The sequence below is a fragment of the Panthera pardus genome, unplaced genomic scaffold, assembly GCF_024362965.1.
Source record: "Panthera pardus isolate Hobbes unplaced genomic scaffold, ASM2436296v1 HiC_scaffold_2, whole genome shotgun sequence".
Taxonomy (NCBI): Eukaryota; Metazoa; Chordata; class Mammalia; order Carnivora; family Felidae; genus Panthera; species Panthera pardus.
The window spans coordinates 65037379-65050494 of NW_026526765.1; the positions used below are offsets into that span (position 1 = coordinate 65037379).

A 13116-nucleotide genomic window follows, 5' to 3' on the forward strand; every position below is an offset into this window, starting at 1 on the left:
GACCGGGATGCCAGGTTTTTAGAAGACAAGTGTGGGAAAATAGCCAGGGTCTCTGCACTCAGCATATGTTCACTTAGTGCTGCTGTTATGCTTTGATGCCCTTGCCTCCCAACTGTGCCTGGTGTCCTCGTCCAGAGACCCTCTGTTTTATCTCTCCACGATGTTAACCTGCAGTGTAGGGTCTAAATTTCTCTTAAAGAGCTTACAAACCATCATATTCGTTTTCCCTTACATCCTTTCATCCTCGCTTCAGAGAAAACTTGCACTGTCTTTTGCAGAGCTTATTGAGGATTCTTTTTCTTTTTTGGTAAATATGCTTACATAGGATTGCTCTTCTCTACTGCTAGTTTAGGATTCAGCTTTCTCAATCCTGCTAAGTCACTTAAAATCCATCCCTTTGTTAAAGTCATAGATTTAGATTAAAAATCATCCTGAAAGCATGATACACTTGCCTTATTTAATTAGTTAATTGGTTACCTTTGATTTTATAATCAGCATCTCGTAACTCACTCCCCAAATCAAAGGCTGGGACCTTGACGGTTACCTGCATCTAACCATATATCCGTCCTCCATCACCTACTTTTGCACCTTCCTGCACCCAAAGTGATCAGCATCTTGAATGTTTATCAATTCCTTTACTTTTTTATGTAGTTTTAGTTTATGCGTTCCTGTAAAGTATATGTTTTTATTTTAGTTCCTTCCTGCTATATATTAAAGGATATCATGCTATACAGAATCTGTTGGGACTTTTATTTTCCACTTTATATTATAGAGTGTAAGATTTGTCCATAGTGTTACTTATCACTGTAGTTTGTTTTCACTACTATGTAATATTCTATTTTGTGACTATACTTCATTTTCTTTCCATCTTCTAAAATTTCACCGTTGTCTCCCTTTTCTCTTCTCCCTTGTGGCTCTTTAAAAGAATTATTTAGTCTAATATTAGTGGGATTTTAGGAAGGAAGAATATTAGAAGTGTGTATTAAGTCCACCATTTTTACCTGGGTTACCTAAGTGATCATCAAAAGCAATTTTGACTGTATGAGAATGTGAGATGTTTTTACCTTACTAACTTTAAGAGCCTACACCCTATAGAAAGTATGACTCCATTGCATATACTCTAAACCTTGTTTACTAGCATTAATGGATGATACCTAATCATAGAAAGCCAGCAAGGACCTCTTTGGTCATCAGGTCTAACTTTCCACCTGCTCAAGAGGCCATAGATAGTACTCTCTGACCTCAGAGGTGCCTTTCAATAATTAGAACTCACAAAAATGTCAGTATTTTAGTTAGCTCTTATAACCTTACTACAGTTAAATGTGGGGTTTCCATTAGACTTATTTAAATATTGAAAATCTCCAAAGAGCCCTCTTGGTTGCCTTTGGGGAAATCTTGGGCCTTGGAACCTAGGTTAAGGCTGCAGTTTTGATTATCATACCATAAGACAGAAGTTTAAACTTTTTTTTTTTTTTCTTATTTTCCACTACAGGGATGTTATCAAGTGGTTAGTCAAAGTAGTGACTGAAGACGGATTAACTCAACCCACAAATGGAAATCAAACCTCTTCAGGAACAGGAATCTTGAAGGCCACCAGTAGCCATCCTTCTCCCCAGCCTAACCTGACAAAGAACACCAATCAGCTGTAAGGGGCAGACAGAAGTTGTCTTTCCCAGGGCTATTGGGATTTATTGCTTTAGAGAACAGCACCTTTCCTAGAAGAAGTTTCCACAAAATTAGTTAGCTCTTATAACATAGACTGATTCTTACTAAAGACTATCTTAGTTTGACTAAAGGCTAAATTCTAATGCCAAAGCTAAACAAAAGCAGATGATTTCCCTCTTAGATAAATAAGACTTCACTAAGTGAACATAAATTCACAAAGCTGAAGTGAAACGAAAGCTAGGGGATACTGACTTCCATCCCCTGGATTCCCAGAGACGGTACAGGGTTACAGCTACTCATTACTTCAGCTGTCCACCAACAAAAGAAGAGCAAGAATCATGGATAGTGGGTGTTCCAGCAGCCTGTAGCCTTCAGGGACCTTCATGTCTCTCCTTCAGGCCTGGGAGAAGAGTAGCAGTTTAACCTGCAGATTCCAACAGGTTATAACAGCCTGTTAGAACAGAACAGGGCAGTCCCCATCACCTCAGACCACACTGAAAAGACCCCATCACCTCAGACCACACTGAAAAGAGATTTCCTGGCATTTCTTTTATGGGATTGAGAGTGGTCTTGGCATTTTTTGAGAGAGGCCAGGATTTTAGATCCAGAGCCGTCATTGCACAAGTAACCTACTATTCCAAGTCAGCCATATTGTTAAAAGCCAGTCACGCTTGACATTTCAAATACAGCATTTGTGCCTAAATTCACAATGCTATTTTATAATCTGGTTGCATCGATCTGATTTACGTATAAGGCCTATGGGTTTTAACTAACAGACAATCTTGTATCTAAAAGGAGAATGTTTAGGGGCGCCTGGGTGGCTCAGTCGGTTGAGCGTCCGACTTCAGCTCAAGGTCACGATCTCGCGGTCCGTGAGTTCGAGCCCCGCATCGGGCTCTGGGCTGATGGCTCGGAGCCTGGAGACTGCTTCCGATTCTGTGTCTCCCTCTCTCTCTGCCCCTCCCCCGTTCATGCTCTGTCTCTCTCTGTCCCAAAAATAAATAAACGTTAAAAAAAATTTTTTTTTTAATAAAAATTAAAAAAAATAAATAAAAGGAGAATGTTTAGAATGATAAAGCATTTGCTTGACAGATTGGGGGAGGCACTAAAGTAGGGTTATCCTAGAACTCCAGTTATAGAGACCTAACAGACGGGCAGACACTGTGCCTTCAGTGGAAGATAGTCTATATTATAATCTAAATTACTATGATTTATTATAAGTAAATAGGAGTAGAAATAAAAATAATTCCCTCTAAAAGTCAGTTTATCGTGATCTTAATAACAACAGTAAGCACTACCATCTACCATTAATGAGTGTGTATCTGCCAAATATCTTACACAGCACTCACAACTTTATGAAATAGGTAGTATTATTTCCTCTATTTAGAGATGAGAAGACTTGGGCTCAGAGCAGTTTAGTAATTTGTCAAAAGTTGAACGGCTTGTCATTGCAGAGCCAGAAACTGATGCCAAAGCCCCTGGGCCACCTATTGTGTTACTAGCTGCAGATTTTCTGAAAACAGCCCTTTCTTCCATCACAAATAATAATGCATGTTAGAAAAGACTGACTTCACGCCAGGCCCATCTTTCTGCGGGGTGGCCTACATTCTTTTGGTCACATCAGCCTGGCTATCTCCCCCATTTAGATCTGATGGGAGAGAGGGTCACGGTCTACCAGTTGAAGTTCTGAGACTGAACTTAGTAAAGGATAACTATAAGGGAACCAGTAACAGGAGAACTATATGATAAATATGTATTTTCTCCCATATCAAAGAAATTCAAATAATTGATAGTCATTCTGGACCTGTTTCTTTATCTGGAAAATAGAGAAGTTACAGGTGAGATGATCTTTAAAGTTCTCTAGATCCTATTTTCTATTTTTGAATTTAAAAGTAGCTTGCTTTTACAGCTCAACCACAGGTTCAGTGGTTCAGATAGTATGAGCTGGCAGAAGGGATTCAGGTAGGTGAAACTTCTAAATAAAAGCATGCTGATGGCTCAGGTAGTTCTCCCTGACCTAGTAGGTGCTTTACAAGATCCTTTAGTACACTGGTGGGGGCCTCCTCCCAGCTAGCAGGGTGGCTCCTTGCCAGACGGTCCCACTCACTTGTGTTCTGTGTTCTGGACTCAGGATTGTGTGTCAGCTGCAAAGGATGCTGTCTATAGCTGTAGAGGTAGACAGGACCCCCACCTGCAGCTCCAATAAAATTGCTGAGATGATGTTTGGATTTGTGCTGGACATTCCTGAGAGGAGTCAGAGGTGAGTCTTACTTTTGTTTCTGTTTTATGTTCTGGGAACAGAATTTCAAAAGAAAATTCCAAACAGTAGTTCAATTGGGAAAGACGAGAAGGAGGGATAGTTTCTGTCTCGTTAGTCTTTTGAAATAAAGAGGTTCTCAACTGATTATTTGAAACTAAGGCATAACCTCTTGAGAACAGGCAGGATGCCTTAACTGGAGCCTGCAGTTTCTTATTTGATTCATTTGGCTGAGAACTTTACTCATCCCTCAAGGTTCAGCTGTTCTCTGATCCTCAATCATAGAGCCTGATTTAAATGTTCACTAAAGGCTTGGTGGATGAATGAAATAGGCATGTCCAATATTAGCGGAAGAAGAGGTCAGCCAAGAATGAAAACAGTTGGACCTGGAGAATAAGCCCAAACAGTAAGAATAAGGAACTCAATTTCTCTAAGCATGCATTAGTAAAGTGTTCCCTTAGAAGGAGACAAAGAAATAGAGTTCTTGGCAGGGACCAGTGATTCCTTCTTTAAACCAGTAATTTTAGAATCCAGACGAAAAATAAATAAATGAATGAATATGAATTCATGAATAGTTGCTGGTACAGGAAATAACTATGAGAGAGCCATTGTACAGTAGTGTCTCTTGGGTAAATTATCTCTATCAGAGCTCCATGTGTGACTTCTGATCCCCATCGCATAACTCCCAATTGGCAGGCGAGACTATTCTTCTACAGTTCTGGTTCCTCTATTAGAAGAAAACGTCATATCAAATTGTACTGTAATAGAGATTTAATTAAAATACCCCAGTGAGATTAAGAAAAACATTTATTGAGTCCCTACAATGACATGTGTCATTGTCACATTAGCTATCTCATATTTTCACGTTTTCATACGGTATTCCTATTTAACAAATGAGAAAAATACTTAAAGTAGTGAAATCATTAGTCCACGGTTACACAGCTAATTGGATTCATAATACAAATTCAAACCCAGGACTTTTTGATCCCAAGTTCAGTGTTCAAAGGAAGCAATATGTGACAGTGGTCAGACTGAAGGAAGCGTACATAAATGCCATGCTCGCTCTATCACTTTGTCGGGAGTATTTCATTTGGGTCCAACTCGCATGCCATTCATTCATATAAGCCTAGATTCTTATGAGAGATGGGAAATCTAAGGAATGGGTAACTGTAAACACATTTAGACCTAACACTGACAAAAACAATTTAAATAAAGCCTGACCCTGTTCTAAAACTCAGAAGGGGCAAATTGGCAACCACTCAAATTATACTAGAAGATACTTTATATAGCCTTTACCTTGGTTTATTTAAATTCTTTAAAGTTTAGGTATAATTTACACACAATTAAATTATATAAACTGATTTGCATAAGTATTCCATGGATTTTGACAAATGCATAACTCATGGCACCTATCATTTTCCAGCGACTCACTGATAGTATGTAGAAATCCTGCTGCAACCTTGCTAAATTCACTTATTACATCTAATAAGAATATTTTTGTGGTTTTCTTAGGATTTTCTACATACACAACCATATTTTCTGCAAATAAAAGCAGTTTAACATCTTCCTCTCCAATCTGTGTGCCTTTTGCTTCTTTTTCCTACCTTATTACACGGACTAGCGCCCCCAATAGAATGTTGGAGAAGTGATCAGAGCAGATACCCTTGCCTTATTCCTAATCTTAGTGGGAAAATATTCAGTCTTTGACCAAGTATAATGTTAGCTATAGATGTTTCCTAGAGGTCGTCTGTTGGATTGAGGAAGCTTCTTTCTATTTCTAGTTTCTATAGTGGAGTGTTTTTATGAAAACTAGGTATTGAAATTTGAGAAATATGTTTTCTGCATCTATTGAGATAATCATAATTTTTCTCCTTTATCACATTGTGATGAATTATACTGATTAATTTCCTAATGTTAAACCAACCTTCCATTCCTGGAATAAAAAATCGTACTTGGTTGTGATATGTTACTCTTTTTGTGTATTGACAGATTCCATTTACTAATATTTTATTAAGGGCTTTTGCATCTGTGTTTACAAGGGATATTGAGCTGTAATTTTGTTTTCTTATAATGTTCACCCTCACTCATATTTAAAGAAATATAAACTAAAACTACGCTGAGGTGCCGTTTCTCACCTGCCCAAATAGTAAGAATTTTAAAGTACAATAAATACATTCCAGTAGAGAGGTTTTGAGGGCACCTGGCTGGCTCTTAGTAGAGCATGTGACTCTTGATTTCAGGGTTGTGAATTCAAGCCCCATGTTGGGTGTAGAGATTACTTAAACATAAAATCTTTAAAAAATAAAAATAAGAAAGAGACAGAGAGAGAGAGTTTTGAGAAAGCAGGTACTCATATGTTGCTGGTGGGAATGCAAAATGGGGCAGACCTGTTGGGAATTCTGCATTATCTAACAAAAGTAAATGAACATTTGTCTCTTGACCCAGCAAGCTCACTTCTAGGAATTTGCCCTGAAGATACACTTCTAACAATATGAAAATACCATATGTAGGATTTTCACTACAGCATTGTTTATAATTGTAAAACATTAAAAACAACCCAAATGCCCATTCATAGTGCAGTGGTTGAATATCCATAGTACATCCACACAATGGAGTATTATGCAGCGGTAAAAAATAAATAAATAAACAAACAAATAAATAAAAGTAGGAGCAAATTTTCTGAACTGATTTCCAAAATATATTATTGAATAAAAAAGGCAAAATACAAAAGAGTATGCATAGTAAATATATGTATCTTTTTGCAAGAAAGGAGAAATTTTTAAATGTACGTGATTATGATCATTTGTCAAAAAAGGAACAAAGTTAAGAAAAATGGCAGACTGAAAAAATGGCAACTGGCAGACTAATCAAATTGCTTACATTGAGGGGATGGAAGGCAATGGGCTGGAAGAGAAAAGGTACTAGGCCAGAGTGATAATGGTGATACTGGTGGTGATGGTGATGCTATAATACCTCTAAGTACAAACTTCTTTGTATATTATGACTTTTAGGCTTTGGGGGCTATTCTAATGTTTTATATACTCCAAAAAGGAAAATAAATCAACAAGAGAGTTGAAAGATAAATCAACAAGGGAGAGCCTAACATGGAATACAGACAAACTAATCTGTGCTTTAAATAAATAACATAACCGGGGTGAGGGGAGGTGGATGAGGGGAGGGGTGTGAGGGAAAAACAAGCCCAAGTAACTTTTTTTTTTCACTTTCTATTTTTAAATAATTATGGATTCACAGGAGGTTGCAAAAATTAATACAGAGAAGTCCTACGTACGCTTCACCCTGTTTTTTCCCCAGTGATTACATCTTACATAACTATAGTACAATATCACTAACAGGAAATCGACACTGGTATAATCCACAGATCATATACAGATTTCACCCAATTTGCATGCACTCATTTGTGTGCAGTGTGATCACATGTATAGATTCATAGATTCATGGAACTACCGGCACCATCCAGATATGCAGAACTATTCCATCTCCACAAGGATCCCTTTCCTTTTACGGCCACACCATCCATCTTCCCCAATCCCTGGCAACCACTAATCTGTCCAAGTAATTTAAAACACAGTATTTGGACTAAATATTCTCAGGCTAAAGAGAAAATGAAATGTAAATAAATTTTGAACTCTTTTTCACAGAGGTATTAAGTTAACAATTCAAAAATTATCTTATGTGTATTCTAGGATTAAACAAATAAATGTATTGTGGATAATGAGAGCCAAGTTTCTCACTGTCAGAGAAGAGAGTTACACATATGAAAAGGGGAAAGGATAGAAGGAACCCTGTGGTGCTGGATTGGAATTGGAGGTATCAATATGAACTTGTGGTTTCTAATAAATATGGAAAGATAAAGAAATAGATATAGATGTGTGACAGTGCTGTGTGTGTGTGTGTGTGTGTATGTGTGTATTCATTCATACATCTTCTTCCTACCTGTGCCCACTGAGAGAACATAAAAATAATTACACTTGAGTGGCAATAAGCTAACCTAGTACCCAGATCTTTGTTTCTAAATACCAATTTACCCTAAAAGGAACAAGAGTTCCTTGAAGGAAAGCATAATTCCACAGCTGAGGTAGGGAAAAGTACAAGATGAACCTGGAACATCTTGTGCCAGAAAGTAAGGAAATGTTCAGACTTGTCCAAAGACACACGAGCCAGCTTAAAGGGCTTCACTGACCAAATCTGGGATAATTTGGCATCAGAATAAATATTGACAGTAAAAGACTATAAAAACTATTAAATAAAATAAGAATCTATAATTCTAATACTGACAGGAAAGAAGAGAAAGGACTTTCTTCCTTACAGTTGAAAGCCAATTAATAAATATAAGAAGAAATGGCGAATTGGGAAAAAATGCCATTTGACAACCATCATGATAATAGCTAGTTTAGGTATAAATGGATATTAAAATGGTGAAAGTTTGTGGAGTACCAAGATATTTGCATAATCTCAAAGTGTATTGCCACAAGATATTAATTATAATAGGGAAAAAATAATAGTGGAGGCCCTACCTTAGTCACTAAGTGATCAAGGTTAACACCAACAATAAGGTAAGTTGGCATCTTGTGCCTTTTGATATGATGCACTGAGAAAAACAAAACATAATCCTTGTAGTACTCTTGCCCCAAAACGCATAACCTCAGTCTAATTGTGGGAAAATAATCAGACAAATCCAAAATGAGAAACATTCTATGAAAAAAACAGACCTGCACTTTTAAAAAATGTCAGTGTCATGAAAGACAAAGTACAGTAAAGGAACTAACTGTAAAAACAGACAATACAATGTGTAATCTCTGATTTTCCTTTGTTATAAATAGCATTACGAGGACAATGAAAAAAATCTGACTAAAGTCTGTGGATAATATTATGTTAAAGTTAATTTCCTGATTTTGAGCATTGTATTTGATTATCTAAGAGAATGTCCTTGTTTTTAGGAATTATACACTGAAGTATTTAGGGGTAAATGGGCATCATGTCTGCAGCTTACCCTCAAATAGTTAAGAGAAATAAATTGAAAATCAAAGACAGAAGGATAAAGAAGATGTGATAAGCATTTGGTGAAAGGCATTAACAGCATTTGGGAATTCTTTGTACTATTCTTGCAACTCTTCTGTGTGTCCAACAAAAGGTTAAAGGAAAAAAGGGTATGTTTATTGTAAATAGCATAGAGTCTGGCTTTTTGAGTCAGCTGACAATCCCTACCTTTTAATGGGAGTTATTTATTCCATTTACATTTAATTGTTGGTTTTATATCTGTCATCTTGCTATTTGCTTCCTATTTGTCTCTCCTTTGTTCACTTTTACCTCCTTTTCTGCCTTCTTTTGGATTATTTTCAGTTATTCCATTTAGTCTTTCCTATTGGCTTTTAGCTTTTTTTAATTAAAATTTTATTTTGGGGCACCTCGGTGGTGCAGTCAGTTAAGCATCTGACTTCTCGGCTCAGGTCATGATCCCCCAGTTCGTGAGTTCAAGCCCCCCCCCCCCCCCGCATCAGGCTCTGTGCTGACATCTCAGACCTTGTAGCCTGCTTTGGACTCTGTGTCTCCTCTCTCTCTCTGCCCTCCCCCACTCACGCTCTGATTCTCTATCAAAAAATAAATAAACATCAAAAACATTCTTATTTTGACATATATTTGCATTAGTTACAAGGAAGAATACAGAGAGATCCCATGTACTCTTTAACCAGTTTTCCCCAGTGATAACGTATCACAAAACCATAGTGCAGTATCACAACCAGAACATCTAGATTGGTGCAAGCCAACATACAGAACATTTTCATCACCACAGGGATTATTCATGTTGCCCTTTTATAGCCATATGCCCTTCCCTCCCACCCCATCCCTTCTTAACCTCTGGCAACTAATCTGCTCTCCATTTTTACACTTTTGTCATTTCAAGAATATTTTATAAATGGGGGCGCCTGGGTGGCGCAGTCGGTTAAGCGTCCGACTTCAGCCAGGTCACGATCTCGCGGTCCGTGAGTTGGAGCCCCGCGTCAGGCTCTGGGCTGATGGCTCGGAGCCTGGAGCCTGTTTCCGATTCTGTGTCTCCCTCTCTCTCTGCCCCTCCCCCGTCCATGCTCTGTCTCTCTCTGTCCCAAAAATAAATACAAAACGTTGAAAAAAAAATTTAAAAAAAAAAGAATATTTTATAAATGGAATCATACGGTATATAACCTTTTGGGGTTGGCTTTTTACACTCAGCATAATTCTCTAGAGATTCATTCAGGTTATTGTATCAGTAGTTCATCCCTTTTTATTACTGAATCGTAGTCCATGGTGTGAGTGTATCTTGGATTTTCTGTAACCATTTACCCATTGAGGATATCTGTTGTTTAGTTTGGGACTATTATGAATAAAGCTGCTATAAATACTCGTATACAAATTCTCATGTGAACAGAAGTCTTCGTATCTCTAGAATAAATACAAAGGAGTATAATGTTTGTATCATGTGTCCGTGACATGTTTAGTTCAAGAACCTGCCAAACTCTTTCCCTGAGCAGCTATACTGTTTTACGTGCCCACCAACAATACATTTGTGATCCAGTTTATCTGCACCCCAGCCGGCATCTGGTGTTGCCACTGTTGTTGACGTTAGCCGTTCTGATAAGTCTGTGGTGGCGTCTCAGTGTGGTTTTCATTTCTCTAATAGCTAATGAGTGTGAACATCTTCTCATGTGCTTAGTGTAACTTCTTTACTGAAATGTCTCTCTTCATTTTCTAAATGGATTGTTTGCTTTGTTACTGTTGAGTTTTGAGAATCTTTTTGTATTCTAGGTACTACTTTTTCGTCAGATCTGTGGTTCGCAAGCATTTTCTCCCATTCTGTAGTTTCTCTTTTCAGCCTCTAAACAAGGTCTTTCACAGACCAAAAGTTTTAAATGTTGATAAAATACAATTTATCAATTTTCCTTCTATGGATACTTTTGTGCCAAAGATTCCTTGGGATTGTCCATATAGATCTGTGTTATCTTGTATATAGGGACAATTTTATTTCTTCCTGTCTTTATTTCTTCCTGTGTTATCTTGTATATAGGGACAATTTTATTTCTTCCTGTCTAGAATCTTTATGCCTTTTATTTCCTTTTCTTGCCTTACTGCACTGGCTAGAACTTCCACAGCTATGTTGAATAGTCGTGGTAAAAGCAGACATCTTTGCCTTTGTTAATGACCCAGGGGAAAACATTCAGTTCATTAGTTAATTATTGATTAAAATAAGTTCATCGTGAATTATGATGCTAGCTGTGGGGGGTTTTTGTAGATGTTCATTAACAAGTTGAAGAAGTTCCCTTTTACTCCTAGTTTTCATCGTGAGTGGATATTGAATTTTATCAAATACTTTTCAGCAAATTATTTTTAATAATTGCCCTTAGAATATGCATCCTTAACTTACTGTAGTCTGCCTTGAATTAATATTATGTCACTTAACACGTGATGTAAGAATCTTAAAAACTTGTACTTCCGTTTACCCTGCTCTCATCCCTTGTGCTTTACTGTCATACACTTTTACTTTTACATAGGTATAAACTCCAGAATGAAGTCACATTTTTGTTTTAAACACTTAGTTGCTTTTAAAACAAATTTAAGAGATGATGTGGGATGGGGCACCTGGGTGGCTCAGTTGGATGAGCGTCCAGCTTCAGCTCAGGTTATGATCTCATGGTCTGGTCCGTGAGTTCCAGCTCAGAGCGCTAACAGATCAGAGCCTGGAGCCTGCTTCGGATTCTGTGTCCCCCACCCTCTCTCTGCCCCTTCCCCTTCCTCCCTCTCCCTTTCTGTCTCTCTCTCTCTCTCTCTCTCTCTCAGAAATAAATAAAACATTTTATTAATTTTTTTTTTTTCAACGTTTTTTTATTTATTTTTGGGACAGAGAGAGACAGAGCATGAACGGGGGAGGGGCAGAGAGAGAGGGAGACACAGAATCGGAAACAGGCTCCAGGCTCCGAGCCATCAGCCCAGAGCCCGACGCGGGGCTCGAACTCACAGACCGCGAGATCGTGACCTGAGCTGAAGTCAGACGCCCAACCGACTGCGCCACCCAGGCGCCCCAATAAAACATTTTAAAAGAGAGAGAGAGTGGGGCACCTGGGTGGCTCAGTCGGTTAAACGTCTGACTTCGGCACAGGTCATGATCTCACAGTTCATGAGTTCGAGCCCCGCGTCAGGCTCTGTGCTGACAGCTCAAAGCCTGGAATCTGCTTTGGATTCTGTGCCTCCCTCTCTCTCTCTGTCCCTCTCCTGCTCACGCGTTCTCTCTCTCTCTCTTTTAACGTTTATTTTTGAGAGAGAGAGAGAGAGAGAGAGAGGATGTGGGAAGGGTCTTTCATATTTACCCTCCTCATATGATATTGTGATTTATAATAAGAAATATATATAATTGGTCTTCATCCCATTTTTGGCACAGAGCTAAAACCCTTGGAATTTCCTAAGTGAGGAGAGCTAAAGGTGCCTTTTATTATGTTAATAAAGTCGCTTTTGGAATATCCCTAGGGTAGGTATGGGAGCTGGTTGTTAGGAGAACCAACTGTGTCCCAGCCCCCAACCCCCTACCTCCACCTTCCTACGGGATGGGGAGAGAGGCTGGGGATGGAGTTCAATCACAAATAGTCAATGATTTAATCCGTCCTGTCTATCTAATGAAGCCTCTATAAAAAAACCAAAAGGACAGGGCTCAGAAAGCTTACAGGATAGTGAACACAGGGAGATACCAGGAGAATAACAGCCTCAGAGAGCTTGGAAGCTTTTCACCTCTTCCCATACCTTGCCCTGTGTATATCTTCCATGTTCCTGAGTTACATCCCTTTATAAGAAGCTGGTAAACTAGTAAGTAAAATCTTTTTCTGAGTTTTGTGAGCCATTCTAGCAAATTGATTGAACCTGAGGAGGGAGACCTAGGAACTTCTCATCCACAGCCAGTCATCCAGAAGCACAGATGACAAACTGGATGTGAGGGTGGCATCTGAAGTAAGGGTGGAGGGAGTCTCATAGGATCCATAACCTGTGGGATCTGATGCTATCTTCACGTAGAGAGCGCCAGAACTGAGTTAACTGCTTGTAGTGTCAGAAAAAAATGTATACATCAGACCCACATCGTTACCATTTCTGGTATTCTTTCTTGAAGCTCCAAGTTCCATTTGGTGTCATTTCTTATCTACCAAAAGAATTTACTT

General features: G+C 38.5%; 1 protein-coding gene across 2 annotated transcripts in view; it reads left to right on the forward strand.

Annotated features, from left to right (window-relative positions):
- Positions 1-13116, forward strand: part of SIMC1 (SUMO interacting motifs containing 1) — a 77215-nt gene that overhangs the window by 52770 nt on the left and 11329 nt on the right. For both annotated transcript variants that reach the window (XM_053907110.1, XM_053907111.1), the window contains exons 6-7: positions 1493-1645; positions 3797-3925. In XM_053907110.1, the coding sequence (XP_053763085.1) occupies positions 1493-1645; positions 3797-3925 (282 nt within the window). The remainder of the gene's footprint in view (positions 1-1492; positions 1646-3796; positions 3926-13116) is intronic.